General features: G+C 42.3%; 2 protein-coding genes across 7 annotated transcripts in view; both read left to right on the top strand.

Annotated features, from left to right (window-relative positions):
- Positions 1 to 1,711: 1,711 nt before the first annotated feature.
- LOC129864025 (solute carrier family 35 member E4-like) lies at positions 1,712 to 11,814 on the top strand. Of its 6 annotated transcripts, XM_055936565.1 has the most exons (4): positions 1,712 to 1,812; positions 2,290 to 2,451; positions 4,481 to 5,094; positions 8,834 to 11,814. In XM_055936565.1, the coding sequence occupies exons 3-4, from the start codon at positions 4,500 to 4,502 to the stop codon at positions 9,352 to 9,354; spliced, it is 1,116 nt and encodes a 371-aa protein (XP_055792540.1). In that variant the 5' UTR covers positions 1,712 to 1,812; positions 2,290 to 2,451; positions 4,481 to 4,499; the 3' UTR covers positions 9,355 to 11,814. The 6 variants fall into 6 exon arrangements, with proteins under 6 accessions (XP_055792540.1, XP_055792538.1, XP_055792543.1 ...); XM_055936563.1 differs by lacking the exon at positions 2,290 to 2,451 and having other exon boundaries at positions 1,713 to 1,812; XM_055936568.1 differs by lacking the exon at positions 1,712 to 1,812 and having other exon boundaries at positions 1,853 to 2,451.
- Positions 11,815 to 14,087: 2,273 nt separating this feature from the next.
- The window catches only part of LOC129864026 (smoothelin-like), a gene marked incomplete in the record, with an annotated part of 16,562 nt that continues 8,935 nt past the window's right edge, over positions 14,088 to 21,714 (top strand). Inside the window, 2 exon segments of the mRNA XM_055936569.1 lie at positions 14,088 to 14,281; positions 18,016 to 18,182. Coding sequence (XP_055792544.1) covers positions 18,039 to 18,182 — 144 coding nt within the window.

Raw genomic sequence — 21,714 nt, forward strand, 5'->3', positions numbered from 1 at the left:
AAAAGGCAAAAACCTCCTGCGGGAACGGGGGCTGGGATTAAAAATGTAAATATTGGACAAAACACACATCACGACAAGAGTAACTCCACAAAACTACATGAAGACAAACCTAAGACAACAACATAGCATGGCAGCAACACATGACAACACAGCATGGTAGCAACACAACATGGCAGCAGCACAACATGGTAGCAGCACAAAACATGGTACAAACATTATTGAGCACAGACAACAGCACAAAGGAAAGAAGGTAGAGATAACAATACATCACCCGAAGCAGCCACAACTGTCAGTAAGAGTGTCCATGATTAAGTCTTTGAATGAAGAGATGGAGATAAAACTGTCCAGTTTAAGTGTTTTTTGCAGCTCGTTCCAGTCGCTAGCTGCAGCGAACTGAAAAGAGAACCGACCCAGGGATGTGTGTACTTTGGGGACCTTTGACAGAATGTGACTGGCAGAACGGGTGTTGTATGTGGAGGATGAGGCCTGCAGTAGGTATCTCAGATAGGGGGGAGTGAGGCCTAAGGCGTAAATAAGCATCAACCAGTGGGTTATGCGACAGGTATACAGAGATGACCAGTTTACAGAGGAGTATAGAGTGCAGTGATGTGTCCTATAAGGAGCATTGGTGGCAAATCTGATGGCCGAATGGTAAAGAACATCTAGCCCCTCGAGAGCACCTTTACCTGCCGATCTATAAATTACGTCTCCGTAATCTAGCATAGGTAGGATGGTCATCAAATCAGGGTTAGTTTGGCAGCTGGGGTGAAAGAGGGGCGATTATGTTAGAGGAAACCAAGTATAGATTTAACCTTAGCCTGCAGCTTTGATATGTGCTGAGAGAAGGAAAGTGTACCCTCTAGCCATACTCCCAAGTACTTGCATGAGGTGACTACCTCAAGCTCTGAACCCTCAGAGGTAGTAATCACACCGGTGGGGAGAGGAACATTCTTCTTACCAAACCACATGACCTTTCTTTTGGAGGTGTTCAGAACAAGGTTAAGGGCATTAAGGGCAGAAAAAGCTTGTTGGACACTAAGAAAGCTTTGTTGTAGCATTTAACACAAAATCCGGAGGCGGGCCAGCTGAGTATAAGACTGTATCATGTGAATAAAAATGGATGAGAGCTTCCTACTGCCTGAGCTGTTGTTGATGTAAATTGAGAAGAGCGTGGGGACTAGGATCAAGCCTTGGGGTACTTCCTTGGTGACAGGCAGAGGCTGAGACAGCAGATGTTCTGACTATACACTGCACTCGTTCAGAGAGGTAATTAGCAAACCAGGCCAAAGACACCTCAGAGAAACCAATACTCCTTAGCCGGCCCACAAGAATGGAATGGTCTACCGTGTCAAAAGCTTTGTCCAAGTCAATAAAAATATCAGCACAATATTGATTAGAATCAAGGGCAATGGTGACATTTATTTAGGACCTTTAAGGTTGCAGTGACACATCCATAACCTCAGCGGAAACCAGATTGCATACCAGAGAGAATACTATAGACATCAAGAAAGCCAGTCAGTTGACTATTGAGAAGTTTTTCCAAAACTTTTGATAAACAGGGCAAAATAAAAGAAAAATAATAATAATAAGAAGAGGGTGATTGCAGCAGAAATACTTTTGAGGAGATGGGAAACTCCATTGGAATCGTATTTACGCCCGTCGTGTGTACATTTGCCCATACGTTGTCAATTGGCCGCGCGGTGCATTCTGGGTGATTCCGGGACAGGGAGATCGCTCCATCAAGGAGTCAATTGGAGTTATTTGGGCGTTAGCTCCAAAAAACAACATTAGCATGAATTACGTGAACAAGAGGTACAACGTTACAAATCTTTTCCGATATATTTCATAATGAACTTGTTCTCTGCAATATCGTATAGCTTTGAAATCGTGACATTGTGTTCTTTCGAGGAAAATAAGAACGTTTCTTGACTCATACCCTGGCTTTTAGAAGGGATTTCGTGACGATTAGTTTAGCAACCGCGTAACGCAGCATGATAACGTGAACGCGATTGGTCGACAGTCTGCTGGGCGGAGCGTTATGTTTCTCCATTCCCGCAGGCATTCTTATCTCTTCCTTTTAAGAAATATATATGCAATTCAAGAGGCTTTATTGGCATGGGTTAAATGTTAACATTGCCAAAGCAAGTGAAATTGATAAACAAAAATGAAATAAACAAAGTGAACAGTAAATATTACACTCACCTAAGTTCCAAAAGAATAAAGACATTTCATATGTCATATTATGTCTATATACAGTGTTGTAACGATGTGCAATATCTCTGATTGCAGAGTTGTAAGAATATCTATTGGTTCCAGTTAGAGAGCAGTGACGTGACCGGTACAGCTGATCGGGCGATAACGAGGCACTGAGGCAGACAAGCAGTCAGCTCAGCTCGTTCGCCTGGGATGTTTTTTGTGATGTTACCAAGACAAAGATACACAACTACAGAGGTAAATGTAACCAAAAGGCATAACTAATAGTCATTAATGCCGTTATGCTGCCGCGTAATGTTACATTTGGGGAACATGGTTCACGTTCGCTATTTTAGCTGGTCAATTGTTGCAGTGGGCAACATTAGCTGGCGATTCTGTGATCGTTTATCAGGCCTTTCTGGTCTGACATTACGTTTGAATCGGACTTGTTTAGGTATACGGGTAGTTTATATAATAAATTAAGTTGATAGAATAGGCACAGAGTTTCTAAACCCAGAGACGCAACATCGCGAGACTTCCTGGAACGCTTATCAAAGCAGACCAGGCCGGGGTTTGAGAAGTAAAAATATTCCTTAGCTGTTAATTTTCGCAATCTAAAAGCACAACTCGATTGGAGCCAATGTCTTAAGTAGTTGAACATGTTATTAATCCAACCTCGTGAAAGTGACACCTTTGTGTTGATGGCGTGCACATGCGCAGTTCGGCGCTAGACGACCGTTTGACCCGATGATTTATTTCTGCGCATGAGCTTAGCTAGCCAACATCGCCACATATTCGATATTAGGTGGATATTGATTTTCTCATCAATACCTATTGAACCAAGCATGCCATTGCTATGAAGGTGGTATATTCTGAATCAGGGGTGGATGGAGAGAAATCATCACATTTTTATTGACTTTTATTGTTATTTTTAAATAATAAGATTTTGGATTTCAATCTTCAATAGCTATAACACAGTGTGACATGACCATGATAATTATATATTTATTGTAAAAATGTATTAGGAAAAAAATGTGTCCATCCATCCCCGATTCAGAATATATAATTGTAATAGTCAGGGCACGCTTTGTGTAAGAGCTGTTGAAGATTGAAAGCCAATGAAAATAAAATAAATTTCAACAACAACAAAAAAAGCGGTAGATTTTGTTCATCCTCCAATGACTCAGAATATATCATTTTCATAGTCATGGCACGCTTTGTGTAAGTGCTATTGAAGCTTGAAAGCAAATAAAAATAAATACATTTCAACAACAACAAAAAACGTTGGATTTTTTTGTCCACTCCCTCATTCAGAATATATCATTTCAATTGTCATGGCACGCTTGGTGTAAGAGCTGTTAAATTGAAAGCTATATATATAAAATAAAAAAAGTGTGGATTTTTCTCCATTCATCCAATTCAGAATATACCATCTTCATAGCCATCGCATGCTTTGACAAGAGAACCGAATATCCAATATAAACTAGTTTTACCTCGGTACTTCACGGATGACGCAAAGCATGTGAAATAGGGCGTAATGATGACGCTAGGTCCGTGCACTCATTTCGCTGTGTAGAACCTTGCGGGGCCTCATCTTTTCAATGTGTGAACAATGTATGTATAGGAATTGTCGTAGTTCTGCTGATAGGACGAGACCCCTCGCATGAAGTAAGTTTCTATCTATGGGCATTACTTGCAACTGCAGCCGCTGCAAGAGCGAGTGGCCGTTTGATTTCTGGGCTGGCGACGTAATTCATGGCAAACAACGGTAGGATAAATATAGCCAGCTGAATGTAGCCAATATAATACTCTTTGGAAACTTTTCTGTGTCATCATTTGGGGACTTTAAATTGTAACCAATCACGGACGCACCAGTAGAGGATGTAGGAGAGTCCGCAATTCTCCAAGGGAAGAACAATCTCCTGCTACCCACCACTTCGCACTTGTCTTGCACTCTAGCTAGCATCTGTCACTAATATTTGGTTACACAACCATCTCCTATGCAAAACAGTAACACGTGTCTCAGCCTGGTGTAAAAAAAAGCCTTGTTTACCTCAGCAAAACAACACCGAAAACTATGGATATGTAATCGACAGAATAGTCTCAAGTAAGTTAGTTAGCTAAGGTTAGATCTATTTTGTGAGACGATTATCAGGATGAGGGACATTTTATACAGCTGAAAACGGCTAGCTAACGCCGACCGTATCGAAAAGGGTTATGCAATCGGGACAGTTTGTGCAGATGTGATGTTATTGCATTACGAAGTCAAGATGTGTTTGTCTTACAGAAAAGAGGATGAAAAGAACATGATTAGCACCGATGGCCTCTCTAAATGCGAGGCGACCCGGCGCAAGACGGGGAAAAGGCCACTGGGGGAGATGCTGCACCTTCTGTCCGCTGTCATTGTCTGGCTTGTGACGGGGACGACCATCTCCAGTCTTAACAAATGGATATTTGCAGTGTACAACTTCAGGTACCCCTTACTGCTATCGGCCCTGCACATGTTGACAGCAATAGTGGTGGACTTTTGGCTTATTAAACTTCGAATGCTCCAGCACAAAGGCGGTGTTGACAAGCATAAGGACCTTACCAACAGCGCCAAATGGAAGGTGTTTCTATTGAGCTTGACATTTTGTGCCAGCATTGCGTTTGGCAACGTGGGTCTGAACTATGTCCAGCTGTCCTTTGCGCAAATTATCTACACCACCACGCCAATCTTCACCCTGGCGATTTCCACCCTGATCTTGGGCAAGCAGCATCACATCCTCAAATACACGGCCATGATGCCCATCTGTCTGGGAGCCTCATTCAGCATTATGGGCGAGGTCCAGTACGACCAGACAGGTTGCTTCTTCGTATTCGCTGCGACAATGTTGAGAGGTGTCAAAACCATCCAGCAAAGTGAGTAAAGTCCCAGCTGCTACCTTTTTATTATCCCTTTATAATAGTTATTATGTTTCATTTCTGGTGAGTGTTGACACATTGTCTGTATAACTGTGGTAGGCCTAAGCAATTAACGTATGGGTGTTATGTTGGAATAAATCAGAATGGCCCTGTGTACTTCAATACTTTCCCTTCAAGAGCGTGGAAGATAATGCCCCTAACTGAAATACTCTATCAGTGTAGTTTTGGTGTTCCCTCCAATCCCATGATCATATTAAACTTCCCACACTGCAGTTAGGGTTGGAACATTTTACTCATGCTCTGAGTCACTCCTCAAGTGACACACCCAGTCTAGCTAGAGATGGTGTGTTGCCTGTTGCTAAGGAAACTTCCAAAACTACTGACAGTTTACCCATGGAAAACGTATCAAAAAGGACTAATCCCTGCCTGGTAAACAGGTTCGAGCCTATGTTTCCTCTCATTTTTTTCATCACTGAGCAAATTTCGGGGCTGCTGAATGCGAACTTTCTGTGCAACTTCCGGCTCACGTTTACTGTGAACACTGAGGCTGTACTCGCTTTAAGTTAGTTTTAACGGTGGTCAAGTAGGCTACTGTGGCTATTTGACCATAATGTAGGCCTATCAGAGAGGCCTACCATCAAAAACAATGGAGACATTAACATTTTAACATGGAAATAGCTGTTCTATCATTCAGCCTACAGTATCAGCCAATGTGTGGTGTTCAATGTAGGCCTACATTCCATGAGACTTTTGGGGGGAAAAAACATGCAGGGCTTGACATTAACCTGTTTATCCACTTGTCCATCAGACAAGGAGGTGACTGAAAATGTTGTTGTGGTGTTTGATGCAAGAAACCACTTTACAAAATAAAATGTATAATTATTCCCATATAATACTGCCCCTTTAGGACAAAATAAATCTATTTACCTGACTGGCTTTTCAAGGATGTCTAGAAATGCACACGTTTGGTGCTCTTGTAGGAACGAATCACTCTCCCATTGCTGCCTACAAATGATCTATAACTGGGCTAATAACTTACTAACTAACAAAGGATATGAACAAATGTGCACACGTCACTACATGAAGCTCTCGCTTTGATGTCAAAACAAGCGCTTCTATTCATGAACGCACATACTGTAACAATTCAGTTCAGTAAGAGCACCTCCTCCCAGCTGCCCACTACACTGAGGCTAGGAAACACTGTCACCACCGATAAAGCCACGATAATTGATCATTTCATTAAGCAAATCTCTACGGCTGGCCATGCTTTCCACCTGGCTACCCCTACCCCGGTCAACAGCCCTCCACCCCCCACAACAACTTGCTCCCCCCATTTCTCCTTCACCCAAATCCAGATAGCTGATGTTCTGAAAGAGCTGCAAAATCTGGACCCCTATAAATCAGCTGGGCTAGACAATCTGGACCCTCTTTCTAAAATGATCTGCTGAAATTGTTGCAACCCCTACTACTAGCCTGTTCAACCTCTCTTTCGTATCGTCTGAGATCCCCAAAGATTGGAAAGCTGCCGCGGTCATTCCCCTCTTCAAAAGGGGAGGCACTCTAGACCAAAACTGTTACAGACCTATATCTATCCTGCCCTGCCTTTCTAAGGTCTTTGAAAGCCAAGTTAACGAACAGATCACTGACCATTTCGAATCCCACCGTACCTTCTCCGCTATGCAATCTGGTTTCCGAGCTGGTCATGGGTGCACCTCAGGCACGCTCAAGGTCCTAAACGATATCATAACCGCCATCGATAAGAGACAATACTGTGCAGCTGTATTCGTCGACCTGGCCAAGGCTTTCGACTCTGTCAATCACTACATTCTTATCGCCAGACTCAACTGCCTTGGTTTCTCAAATGACTGCCTCGCCTGGTTCATCTACTTCTCAGAGTTCAGTGTGTCAAAACTATCCTGCCGATCCTTGACTTCGGCAATGTAATTTACAAAATAGCCTCCAACACTCTACTCAGCAAATTAGATGTAGTCTATCACAGTGCCATCTGTTTTGTCACCAAAGCCCCATATACTACCCACCACTGTGACCTGTATGCTCTTGTTGGCTGGGCCTCGCTTCATATTCATCGCCAAACTCACTGGCCTCCAGGTCATCTAGAAGTCTTTGCTAGGTAAAGCCACGCCTTATCTCAGCTCACTGGTCACCATAGCAGCACCCATCTGTAGCACGAACTCCAGCAGGTATATTTCACTGGTCACCCCCAAAGCCAATTCCCCCTTTGGCTGCCCTTCCTTCCAGTTTTCTGCTGCCAATGACTGGAACAAACTGCAAAAATCACTGAAGCTGGAGACTCATATCCCCCTCACTAACTTTAAGCACCAGCTGTCAGAGCAGCTCACAGATCACTGCACCTGTACATAGCCCATCTGTAAATAGCCCATCCAACTACCTCATCCCCATAATGTATTTATTTATTTTGCTCCTTTGCACCCCAGTATCTCTACTTGCACATTCATCTTCCGCACATCTATCACTCCAGTGTTTAATTGCAATATTGTAATTATTTCGCCACTATGGCCTATTTATTGCCTTACCTATCTTATCCTACCTCATTTGCACACACTCTATATAGACTTTTGTTCTACTGTATTATTGACTGTATGTTTTTTTATTCCATGTGTAACTCTGTGTTGCTGTTTGTGTGGCACTGCTTTGCTTTATCTTGGCCAGGTCGCAGTTGTAAATGAGAACTTGTTCTCAACCAGCCTACCTGGTTAAATAAAGGTGAAATAAACAAAAAAGTTAAAAGTGAATGGCACAGATCTATATATGGCAATGGTCTGTTTTGGATATAGGCCTACTACAGCTCTGATTGGTTATGGTGCACCAGTCTGTGTAGAATATGGGCCTGAGTCATGCCTGTCAATGCAATAGAGTCCTACTCCGATGCATTCTGCCTACAACAAAATCTTTTGCATAGTTAGTTTTGCATGCTAAGTATTGCATAGTTCATTTTGTAGTGAGTGGCCTGTTGCATTGAAAGTGGCTAGTATTGCATTTATTTGATCACAATTCCCACAGTAAAGTGAAACGATAGTGTTAACGGGGGAAACTCTAGTTCAATCTTGTGCTTCTCTCCGCACGCTTATATTTCTTCTGTGCGCAGTCCTGTGGGTAGCTGCACACACCCTCGCAGGCCCGCAACTTAGAGGGAACATTGGTTGGAGCACTCAAAAGAACAGGCAGAGAGCTCCAACCTGTTTACTGTAATTAAGTGCTATCACTACATTACATACTGTCAAGCGCAGAATGTCCATCCACTTATGAATACCAAACGTAGGTAAGGAATCATAATGTGTTCTGTTTCCCCTAGGAATTGATGTCAGCTGGAGGTTTATGTTGGCTTAAGTGGTGTCCTAGTTAAAATCATCTGACCAATCTCCTAGCTATGTTCAGAGAAGGAACAATGTGTCATTTGAATCCTGGTTCTGTATTTGACCAGTATGAACTTGTTCATATATTTGCTTTTGACCTACTTGTTTTGTCAGTGTACAGCGTGTACAGTACAGAGCTGTAATGATAATGAGCCTGCTAGTCTCATGATGTGAAATCTACTCCCGAGTTCACAAACCTTTGACATTTTGATGTTCTGAACATGGCAGATGTGGCAGACTTTGTATTTAACCACTGCGTGTTAAGCCTACTTTTGTGTGTGTGTGTTCTGTCTCTATGTAGGTTATATTTAAATGGTTTTCTTTGTGTGTGTTTCTCTCAGGTATCTTGCTCCAGGAGGAGAAGATCAACTCTGTGTTCCTGCTCTACCTGATGTCCATCCCCAGTTTCTGCATCCTGGCCGTAGCTGCTCTGGCCCTGGAGAACTGGGCCGTGCTAGAGTCTCCAATGCATTACGACCACAACTTGTGGCTCTTCATCCTGCTCAGCTGCCTGGGCTCTGTCATGTACAACCTGGCCAGCTGCTGCGTCATAACCCTCACCTCCGCCGTCACCCTGCACATCCTTGGCAACCTGAGCGTTGTGGGCAACCTGCTGCTCTCCCAGCTGCTGTTCGGCAACGAGATGTCAGCGCTCAGCTGCGTCGGCGTGGCACTCACACTCTCCGGCATGCTCATCTACCAGAACTCTGAATTTATCTCAGACTACATGGACGCACGGCGAGCCAAAGCCAGGGCGCTCATTCGTGGGAGGGAGGAGGACATCGCTGGCCCATCACAGCCCCCCCAAGACCAGCAGGGGAGGAGGGATGCCGATGGCAAGCGAGAGGACAAGATAGACTGAAAGAGAAGAAGAGAGAAGGAGAATAGGAGTTGGACTGTTTACAGCAACCCTGTCCTTCGGGGTTAGTTAAGTCAGGTGGTTCTGTGGAGAGGATCAGGAGATGGGCTTTGAGGTTATAGTTGATGATGATGATGATGATGACATGAGTGACAGAACTTGTTTGTTGGGTCGTTTTTACCTCTTCACTGTGCCAATGTATTTATTTCTGCCATGGTCTCATAGAATGAGAAGTCAGTCTAGGCCAGCTGACTAAAAAATCTGATGCCTTTATGAAAGTGACAGTTGAGTTTTCACTGTTCTAATACCCATACGTGCACACATACTGGTATATGCATGCATGAGCACACAAACAATGTGATATATCTCATGAGGTGTTGCTCTCACTACTCCACTGTGAAAATGTTCAAAATGAGTGCTCAATGGGATGTTGGGAGGGAAGGACTAGGAACACCTCATATAGATGGGCACAAATAAAAAAATAAGCATGGTACTGTTACCTATCCTTCCCCTGGTCTTGTATCAGTGTGAAAGAGGTTTCCTGGCAGCTTTTTATGTGGTGGATCTTAATATGGGGGGTGTAGCATTTGTTATAGTGCTATAGCTTTTGTCTAGATAACGTTTACAATGGTGGAGACATGCAAGCTAACAGGGTCGGCATATCATTTCTGTTGGCTGTTTGTAGGCATGGAGGTCAGTGAGCCACTGTTAATCTACTGCATAGTGAAGCGCAGATCTGAGGGCAGGCACTCCTGCTCAGCGACCTCTTATTGAATTTCCTCTTTTAATAAAAGGAACCTCTTATAATCAGTTTAATAACCTCCAACCTAAACAGCAGTTCTCACTGCAGAAAACCTCTATTATTAGGCCCATTCACTCTAAGGAGTCTCACTCCTCTTTAGTACAGTTATTTTCTTCTGGGAGAGATCATTAAAAAGGATTTCATGTTCCTCTCCTTACCGCCACTCCTGGGCCGAATAGAAATGTCTACTCTGCCAGGTCTCATGTCTCCACTCAGAGGGTGCCTCTATTTTTAACCTTTTACATTTAGTCTCCATTATAACCTCTGCTGGACAGTGTTATTGTAACTCCCATTACAATACATTTGAATATTTATTAAGACATTTTAGTTTTATTGTTTGTTCGTTTTTTTTCTGCTTTTTGAATTGGGTAAGGAGCATTGTGTTGTTTATTGGTCTTAGAAAGGACAAAGAGGATGTTTTTGTTTTGCCATCTACATAAAAAAAATATGTAATTGAAGTTTGAAAGCTCTTATGTTCTCTTGTCTATAGCAGGGTTTGCCAAAGTTGGTCCTGGGGCCCCCTGGGTGTACGGTTAGTTTTTTTTGCCTGTAGCGCTACACAGTTGATTCAAATAATCAAAGCTTGATGAGTTGGTTATTTGAATCAGCTGTGTAGTGCTAGCGTAAAAAAACAAAACGTGGGGGGACAGAGTTTGGGAAACCCTGGTCTATGGCATTGACATATGACAGCGGTCACTCAGTAACTGGAGGTCTAATCAACTGGTCTGTCACTTGGCAAACAGTCATGTGACTGGAGGCCTTGCATAACTCAGATCCAGGTGTAAAATTGCATGTCTGGCCAATGTACAGCAAGGAGCTTATGAAGGTGTTGAATGAAGATGTTTCTAATCTTCCTTCCCCAGTCAAAAGAACCTTCCGGTGTGCCAAACATTGACTTCTTGGTTTAGCTTCTGTTCAGCCTCGGATAGACACTGGACAACAAAGTTGCTCTCTAATGGGAAATGGTTATATATGTTTTGTTACCCACCTGTTCTTTTTTTCCCTAATATGTTGCCATATGCACAGCAGTAGACACAGAATGATTTGTTACCAGCCTCGACCTGATAAATGAGACGTTGAATGAAGATAAGATTAATGCCAGTCACCCATTTGTTTTAACATTCATAGTTGTATCAAGAGGGTCTTGTTATTGATGTTAGTTTAAATACCTCAGTCTTCAACATGGCTTGTTAAAGACCATTTGTTTAATGACTTATGTAAGTTAGCAGTTGAAGAGAGATCAAGCAGCTGAAAGCATGTCTGCCCACAACCACGGTTTGTCAACTGTTTATATTCTGTCAAATTGCCTACTGTTTTTTAAAAGCCAATTTGGTTTATTACCTTTGGATTGACGATGAGGGCTTTTCAATCACACAGCCCTTAGAATATCTCTATATAGACTAAACCAGCTTCACAGATCGTGGTTTGATTTGTCAAACTGAAAGTCGGTTTGACTAGTCAGGCTGCATGTTCATACGGAGTTATCTTTGAGGGTGGGGAAAAGCTCATATTGCACTGACGAGTTTTGGAGATGCTGCCTTTACAGCATAGGGCTCATGTGTATGTACTGTTTTTGATGTCTGCAAAAGTTAAATGTAAATCATTTTAATATATTTATGTATTTTACAATCATGGCTGGCTCAAATATACTAGTTCAAGAACATATGTCTCCTGTCTTATTTTAGATTAACAAAAAGCTAAATGGCATGTCTAGACACACTAAGCAAACACAAAGTACAGTTTTTTTTTTTAAACGAAAACACTGGTAAAGTAGATGGCCACACTACTGGTATGGTTAAGGTATGGGTAGGGTCGTCCCAAGGTTCCCAGATAGCACTAACCTATGTACTGTACTGTATGTATTTAGTTGAGCTTACCACGTGGTGGAGGCATTTCCCTAGTTACTGATATGTTTGACCTCAAAATCCCCCAGTCTCAACTAGGGCTGGGAGTTGCCAGTGAGCTCACGATACGATATTATCATGATACTTCGGTACCAACATGTAGCGATTCGATGTTCCAAACGTATTTCTCACCAAATGTCTACTGTAGAGGGACATGGAAATAAAAGTGCTCCCTATTTAAGAGGATTTAGAACAAGATATGAAGGAGAAATACTGGAGTTGTGGTGCAGGTACAGCCAACTAGCGCAAAAATAATATTGCGATATTGTCAAAACGATAGTGCATTCGTAAAGTATTCAGACCCCTTGACTTTAACATTTTCTTACGTTACAGCCTTATTCTAAAATTGATTCAAGGTTTTATTTGTCCCTCAATCTACACACAATAACTCATAATGACAAAGCAAAACAGATTTTTAGACATTTTTGCAGATTGATCTCCTGCATTGTCTTGGCTGTGTGCTTAGTGTCATTGTCCTGTTGGAAGGTGAACCTTCGCCCCCAGTCTGAGGTCCTGAGCGCTCTGGAGCAGGTTTTCATCAAGGATCTCTGTACTTTGTTCTGTTAATCTTTCCCTCGATCCTGACTAGTCTCCCAGTCCCTGCCTCTGGAAAAACATCCACACAGTTTGATACTGCCACCACCATGCTTCACTGTAGGGATATTGCCAGGTTTCCTCCAGACGTGACGCTTGGCATTCAGGCCAAAGAGTTCAATCTTGGTTTTATTAGACCAGAGCGTCTTGTTTCTCATGGTTTGAGAGTCCTTTAGGTGCCTTTTGGCAAACTCCAAGTGGGCTGTCATGCCTTTTACTGAGGAGGGGCTTCCGTCTGGCCACTACCATAAAGGCCTGATTGGTGGAGTGCTGCAGAGATGGATGTCCTTCTGGAAGTTTCTGCCATCTCCACAGAGGAACTCTGGAGTTCTGTTAGAGGGACCATCGGGTTCTTGGTCACCTCCTTGATCAAGGCCCTTCTCCCGATTTTCAGTTTGGCCAGGCCACCAGCTCTAGGAAGAGTCTTGGTGGTTCCTAACTTTTTCCATTTAAGAATGATGGAGGCCACTGTGTTCATGGAGACCTTCAATGCTGCAGAAATCTTTTGCAACCCTTCCTCAGATCTGTGCCTTGACACATCCCTTTCTCGGAGCTCTACAGACAATTCCTTTGTCCTCGTGGCTTGGTTTTTTTCTGACATGCCCTGTCAACAGTGGGACCTTATATAGACAGCTGTGTGCCTATCCAATTCATGTCCAATCAATTGGATTTACCACAGGTGGACTCCAATCAAGGATAATCAATGGAAACAGGATGTACCTGAGCTCAATTTCGAGTCTCATGGCAAAGGGTCTGAATACTTATGTAAATAAGGTATTTCTGTTGTTTTTTTTTAATAAATTTGCTAAAAATGTCTACAAACATGTTTTTGCTTTTCATTGTGTGTAGATTGATGAGGATGTTTTTTTTTATTTAATCCATTTTAGAATAAGGCTGTAAAGTAACAAAATGTGGAAAAAGGGAAGGGGTCTGAATACTTTCCGAATGCATTGTATATCGTCAAATAATATCTCAATATGTAACTGTATCGACCCCCCCCCCCCCCCCCCATCACTAGTCTCAACCTTGTGAAAATAGCATAATGAGAGTAGATTGGATTTGCTATCCATCTTCTGCCAAATGTGTGTGTGTTCTGTCTTTCAATACAGGGATGTCTTGGCTCTCTGTAAACAGTGAACAGGCCTTTTGCCTGAATAAGGCAGTGTTGTTGCTCCCCTTCTGCCTTGTATTTAACCCTTTCACTTCCTTTCAAATTATTTGTATATAGGGCTCTCTAAACAACTCTTCACTCACCCACTGAGTTGATTAAGAGCTTTTTGTCAAAATGGTGTCATTACAAAGACATGGTACTCTCTCTAGTTATGCCTCAAAGTTTTGCATGACATAAGAGTCAATTGAGGAGAAGAGTTTTGAAGGAAGTAGTGAGGGAGGAGAGGACCGACAGTCCCATGATTCATTCTGTTTTTCCTCCTCCTCCATCCTGGTCCAACTCTGAGGCAGGGAGTGTGGTGTTAAAGGGCTGAGCACTCTCCTGTGCAAGTCTGAGGAAGAGGAGAAAGTGGGACAGGGGTACTGAACTGAACATCAGGGTAAATACTGAAGCCTCCATCACCTGCCGCAAACAGCTGCTGCGTTGTCCACCAAGACACAGACAGAACCCACAAAACAGGTAGGTGTGTGACACTATCACTCTGACTCTCCTGTTGTCTCAATTTCTATAACAGATTTTAGCTTCCTCTATATGAATTGATGTTACCCTTCATGTACTGTATGTTTAGTTACTGTGTGTGTAGTTATATCAGTCTGTCTGTCTGTCATTGTCTTTTTATCCATAAATTTTCCTCTGTAAATTTCATGGATGATTGGTGTTACAATGTGCGAAGCTAGATTACTATATTTGTACATGTTTTATACTGTTTGTGTGCTGGTCTAGGCTGGTTGCAGAGAGAATAAGGGCACTTCAGTGTTAACACAAACAGTTCTCTAGAGCAGCATGGTTTATGTCAGTTTAGACCCACTCACTGTTTATATTCAGATTACTGGACAGACTACAAGTCGAACAGATGGTGTTATGCGTTTACATTATGAGAACGCTGCTATCTGCACGTCACTGGGTGTTGAAACTTAAATCTAGAGGTTAGGACTATAAGGTTCTATTTGTAAAAAGATGATTCTGAAATTGTCTTTCAAGTTCCCGAACCCTAATTGGTTTGAATGGTGTCAGCAATTTTTTTTGTATTTAGTCTTCTTTTGAACTTAACATAAATGGTGGTGTTCCTAGTACTATAGAGGTAGAGAGCCTTGAACAGAACAAGGCTACATCAATAACTTAATTTAGACAAAAATGCAGATAGAACCTTATAGTCCCAAGCGCTCTAAATGTCAATGCTGCCTAACCCTGTTAGCTTTATGAATGTAATTATATAACTATCTTAAATTAATTATGGTATGTACTTATAATGATTCATGTAGACAGGGCTAGTCCTCTCATCTCCACACACCAAAAACATTATATCTCTAGCACGCAAATACTGTACCCACACACACACACACACTTTATCCTCAACCTCTGACCACTTGTCTTGCTCTTTTAGTCTGCCTTTCTTCAGATGTCCCTCTGGTTCAGGGAAAAGAGAGAGATGGTTGAAGATTATCATATGTTTAATGTAGGCCTATGTGCAGGTAACTGCCAAAATAAATGAAACCCCAACATAGTGTCTTAATGGGGCATCAATAGGGCGTTGGGTCTTGGCATAGATTCTACAAGTGTCTGGAGTGATGCGACACCAATTCTCCATAATTTGGGGTTTTGTTGGAGGTGGAGGAAAATGCTGTCTCAGGCACTGCTCCAGAATCTCCCATAAATGTTCAATAGGGAAGGTGCATAAAAACGGCGGCCCCCATGTACTTATCACAAATGCCTTGTTTGCTAAATTCTACGTATTGTACATTGTTCTCCGTTACTCTTGTTTTGTATCGGCATTAACACAGTATACATGATCCCAATTCTAGCTCAATGACGGCGGCAATTAGAAAAAACGAAAAAGTTGTTTGTGCTGATTTACTGGCACGTTGGACCATGTTGCGCGCCGTAGTTTAAGAACTCTGTGGGTAGTGCTAATAACAATGACGTCATATTTTAATTCCTCCACCTTTATGCACCTTCACCATTGGGTTCAGATCTGGTGACCGAGACACACACACACTTTAAACCCCCTATGCACATTTGAGACCCCTCTTTAAATTCACTGAGATCTCTTCTAGCCATGGTAGCTAAAATAATGGGCAACTGGGCATTTTTATACATGTTGTTGCTTAGGGAATTAATGTTATTTATAATAAGGGTTACATGGAGAAAATTGGACCTCTTTGAAATGAAAGTGGATGGCCCTCCCTTTATGCAAAGTATACTTTACCTAAACCCTCCCTGAACCCTTCACTATACCCAAAATTATAATTACAACAAAGTGGATAGCAGAGAACATGTCTACCATTTACCCTCACTTATTGGACAGATCAGAGACTTAGATATGCAGTTATAGAAACTGTTCTTTGTCCTGTCAGCATTACATGGCAACTAGAATTTGCCTACTTTCAGCACAATGAGCTTCCATTTCTGATTGATTGTGCCATGGCTGCTGCTTCAAGTTTCAGCACAACAATGTAAGTTACTCAAATCTGGTTTATTGTGAGGTCAATAACTCTGATAAATATATCATGGGCAAGAAACATATTGTTTTTAATAAATTAAATTATAGTAGTAGCACGCTATCAAAGTTGACCTCTGGTCCTCTTTATCTTCACACTCTCCTTCTCAAACTGAACAGAACACAGGCTATAGGCTAGTCCGCACGCAAGATAAAGCATTTTTTGGACTAGGCCTAATCAAAAATTATTTACAAAAGGAACCTTTGACTTTCCTCCTGAACAACCACTGTAGCCCTAAACAGCACAGCCATTGGTTAAACAGCACACAACATGTTTTGATCAGCAAGAGCAGAGCAGGCCGAGGGTCAGGGTGGGAATGTCCCTTGCCGTGTGTAATGCAGCCTAGATATATTTACACCATCCCAGCAGCTCTCTTAGAAATATAACTTTGCTCTGTGCTTCTCCGAGAATGCACTTCTTAGCCTATAGGCTACGGATCATTTGATTGAGACCACACTAAATAGCCTATAGGCACACTTGATATAGCCCCAGCTGAGAATCAGAGATGAGGGGTGACACCGGGCACACATCGATATATAGGCTAATAAGCAACTAATTATAACACACTGAGAAATATAGAAATTTCATCCATTTCAAATTGCATGACACTCCCCTGGACTAGATACACAAAAACACTAAACCCTCCCCTTGACTGAAATTGAAAAAGCATGACCCTCCCCCATTTTCCTTCAGATACCCATTATGTAAATGTTGATCCGTCCCTTAATTAACTCAGAAACCACAACTGTGTGGAAGCACCAGCTTTCAATATATTTAGTATCCCTCATTTAGTCAAGTGTTTCCTTTCAAGTGTTTCTTGGCCATGTTCTGTTATAATCTCCACCCGGCACAGCCAGAAGAGGACTGGCCACCCCTCATAGCCTGGTTCCTCTCTAGGCTTCTTCCTAGGTTTTGGCCTTTCTAGGGAGTTTTTCCTAGCCACCGTGCTTCTACATCTGCATTGCTTGCTGTTTGGGGTTACCTGTATGGCAGTTACCTGTATGTCTGCTAGCTATGCAACTGCTTGCCATGGATCCATCAACAACATATAATATTAAAATGCATGTCAATCTCTCCTTGCTCAAAGTAGAGGAGAGATTGCCTTCATCACTACTTGTATTTGTGAGAAGTTTTGATATGTTGAACGCACCAAGCTGTCTGTTTAAACTACTAGCACACAGATCAGCCAGCATGCACACCCCACAAGACATGCCACCAGTCTCTTCACAGTCCCCAGGTCCAAAACACACTATGGGAGGTGCACATTACTACATAGAGCCATGACTACATGGAACTCTATTCCACATCAAGTAACTTGTGCAAGTAGTAAAATCTGATAAAAATACACCTAAGGGAACAGCAGGGACTGTGAAGGGTCACAGGCACAGACACATGCATACACACCCACATGTACACATGGATGTTGTGTTGTAGATATGTGGTAGTAGAGTAGTGGCCTGAGGGCACACACTTAATGTGTTGTGAAATCTGTTTTGAAATGTAATAGTTTTGAATAATGTATATAACTGCCTTAATTTTGCTGGACCCCAGGAAGAGGTCCTTGGCAGCAGCTAATGGGGATCCATAATAAATACAAATTCAAACAAATGACGTTATATGTTCTGGCTCTTTGGATATTTTTGTAAGAGTTCTTGCCATTGGAGCCCCCTTATTTCCATTCTTTACCTTATTTAGAAGTCCCGTACAGTACGTTGGACATGGAGGCGGGACCTGATGAGGGAGTGGCGGGTGCTGTGTATGCAAACGAGACCTCCGAAACGAACCCCGGTGACACACCGTCAGGCATACTGACCAGTCAGCAGTTATCTGCTATTGAGGATGAAGAAGTCCTGAATAAACTGGTGAGGCAGTAGTAGTGCATACTTCACATAAACTGTTTCCATTATCTTGTCCAATTACTTTTTTGTCGACGTTTACAAAATAGATGTGACAATTGCCTGCTAGGGTATGTTTCCATTTATCTTGGGTTGATAAAAACTTCTGGGCGTAATGACGTCTCACACACACACACACACACACACACACACACAGACAGACAGACAGACAGACAGACAGACAGACAGACGTGGCCAAAAGTTTTGAGAATGACACAAATATATTTTTCAAGTCTGCTGCCTCAGTTTGTATGATGGCAATTTGCATATACTCCAGAATGTTATGAAGAGTGATCAGATGAATTGCAATTAATTGCAAATTCCCTCTTTGCCATGCAAATGAACTGAATCCCCCCAAAACATTTCCACTGCATTTCAGCCCTGCAACAAAAGGACCAGCTGACATCATGTCAGTGATTCTCTCGTTAACACAGGTGTGAGTGATGACGAGGACAAGGCTGGAGATCACTCTGTCATGCTGATTGAGTTTGAATAACAGACTGGAAGCTTCAAAAGGAGGGTGGTGCTTGGAATCATTGTTCTTCCTCTGTCAAACATGGTTACCTGCAAGGAAACACGTGCCGTCATCATTACTTTGCACAAAAAGGGCGTCATAGGCAAGGATATTGCTGCCAGTAAGATTGCACCTAAATCAACCATTTATCAGATATTCAAGAACTTCAAGGAGAGCGGTTCAATTGTTGTGAAGAAGGCTTCAGGGCGACCAAAAAAGTCCAGCAAGCGCCAGGACCGTCTCCTGAAGTTGACTCAGCTGCGGGATCGGGGCACCACCAGTACAGTGCTTGCCCAGGAATGGCAGCAGGCAGGTGTGAGTGCATCTGCATACACAGTGAGGCGAAGACTTTTGGAAGATGGCTTGGTGTCAAGAAGGGCAGCAAAGAAGCCACTTCTCTCCAGGAAAAACATCAGGGACAGACTGATATTCTGCAAAAGGTACAGGGATTGGACTGCTGAGGACTGAGGTAAAGTCATTCTCTCTGATGAATCCCCTTTCCAATTGTTTGGGGCATCCGGAAAAAAGCTTGTCCGGAGAAGACAAGGTGAACGCTACCATCAGTCCTGTGTCATGCCAACAGTAAAGCATCCTGAGACCATTCATGTGTGGGGTTGCTTCTCAGCCAAGGGAGTGGGCTCACTCACAATTTTTCCTAAGAACACAGCCATGAATGAAGAATGGTACCAACACATCTTCCGAGAGCAACTTCTCCCAACCGTTCCAGGAACAGTTTGGTGACAAACAATGCCTTTCCCAGCATGATGGAGTACCTTGCCATAAGGCAAAAGTGATAACTAAGTGGCTCGGGGAACAAAACATCGATATTTTGGGTCCATGGCCAGGAAACTCCCCAGACCTTAATCCCATTGAGAACTTGTGGTCAATCCTCAAGAGGCGGGTGGACAAACAAAAACCCACAAAGTCTGACAAACTCCAAGCATTGGTTATGCAAGAATGGGCTGCCATCAGTCAGGGTGTGGCCCAGAAGTTAATTGACAGCATGCCAGGGTGGATTGCAGAGGTCTTGAAAAAGAAGGGTCAACACTGCAAATATTGACTCTTTGTATCAACTTCATGTCATTGTCAATAAAAGCCTTTGACACTTATGAAATCCTTATAACTATACTTCAGTATTCCATAGTAACATCTGACAAAAATATCTAAAGACACTGAAGCAGCAAACTTTGTGGAAATTATTATTTGTGTTATTCTCAAAACTTTTGGACACGACTGTACACTACCGTTCAAAAGTTTGGGGCCACTTAGAAATGTCCTTGTTTTGGAAAGAAAAGCACATTTTCTGTCAATTAAAATAACATCAAATTGATCAGAAATACAGTGTAGACATTGTTAATGTTGTAAATGACTATTGTACCTGTAAACGGCAGATTTTTTATGGAATATCTACATAGACGTACAGAGGCCCATTATCAGCAACCATCCCTCCTGTGTTCTGATGGCACATTGTGTTAGCTAATCCAAGTTTAGAATTAGAAAAGGCTAATTGATCATTAGAAAACCCTTTTACAATTATGTTAGCACAGCTGAAAACTGTTGTCCTGATTAAAGAAGCAATATAACTGGCCTTCTTTAGACTAGTTGAGTATCTGGAGCATCAGCATTTGTGGGTTCGATTACAGGCTCAAAATGGCCAGAAACAAATAACTTTCTTCTGAAACTCGTCAGTCTATTCTTGTTCTGAGAAATTAAGGCTATTCCTTTCAAGAAATTGCCAAGAAACTGAAGATCTCATGCAACGCTGTGTACTACTCCCTTCACAGAACAGCGCAAACTGGCTCTAACCAGAATAGAAAGAGGAGTGGGAGGCCCCGGTGCACAACTGAGCAAGAGGACAAGTACATTAGAGTGTCTAATTTGAGAAACAGATGCCGCACAGGTCCTCAACTGGCAGCTTCATTAAATAGTACCTGCAAAACACCAGTCTCAATGTCAACAGTGAAGATACTCATACTCCAGGATGCTGGCCTTTTTGCGTATTTGCAAAAATCTACAGTGTCTTATAAAAATGTAGTGGTTGAAGTGTTTCCATTACCCTTTTAGGAAAATTGTGCATGAATAAATTGGCGAAAGCCTGTGTGCCCTTCCACCTATTTGTTTTATGTCTCAGGTGGCCCGTGCAAGCCCGCATGTATAGAATACAATAATTGACTAATATTTGCCATATTCTAATAATTATCATGTGCCAATGTATCACCATGGTCCGTGCCATGGTGAGACTTGCACTCCTGTAGATCTGTAACAATTGGATGGTGAAACTTGCATCCAGCCATCCAAAAAAGCAAGGTGAAACAATTCAGGCATTCTTGAAAGTCAGGGCAATCCTTGTCCTGCAAAGAAGCATTATTTGTTTATAGTTGAAGAAAAAAAAGATTTTGCAAACAGTAGGCATTTAGAATTAAATGTGGAGTGGAGGGTGTAGTAAGGCTACATGATGACATCACGTGTTCTGCCTACCTGCAAAAGTATTCGCCAATGATTACTTATTCGGAAAAACACTGTTTCCATCAACATTTGTCATAATCAAGAAAATCCACCCCTGTAGAAGTGTAGGCTATCTTTAGATCATTTATCCTATATCTGCCATTTCCATGACACATTTTGTAGAGTAAAGCTGGGTCAATGGACACCTGCCAATAGACAGCAGGTGACATTTTTTGTTTGTTTCGCACACCAAGTAAGAAGTTTTAGTATGGAGGTTAATGAGTGTCGAATTTGGTCGACAACCCCTTATTGAATATTCAAATAAGGATTACAGTAACAAGATGTATCCACCAATCCAAAGAAAGGTGAGAGATAGACAGCCTGCCATGCCGCTTTGTAAACAACGACTCCCATTGTTAGGGCAGAGAGACATGTATCTTGTCAGTATTTCCATAATCTTTGCTATAAATCTCGCCAGTTTGTAGTCCTAAAAACAGAAAGGATTTACCTCTAGTTCGTTTAGCCATTCCAATGGGCTGT

This window comes from Salvelinus fontinalis, chromosome 10, assembly GCF_029448725.1.
Source record: "Salvelinus fontinalis isolate EN_2023a chromosome 10, ASM2944872v1, whole genome shotgun sequence".
Lineage (NCBI taxonomy): Eukaryota > Metazoa > Chordata > Actinopteri > Salmoniformes > Salmonidae > Salvelinus > Salvelinus fontinalis.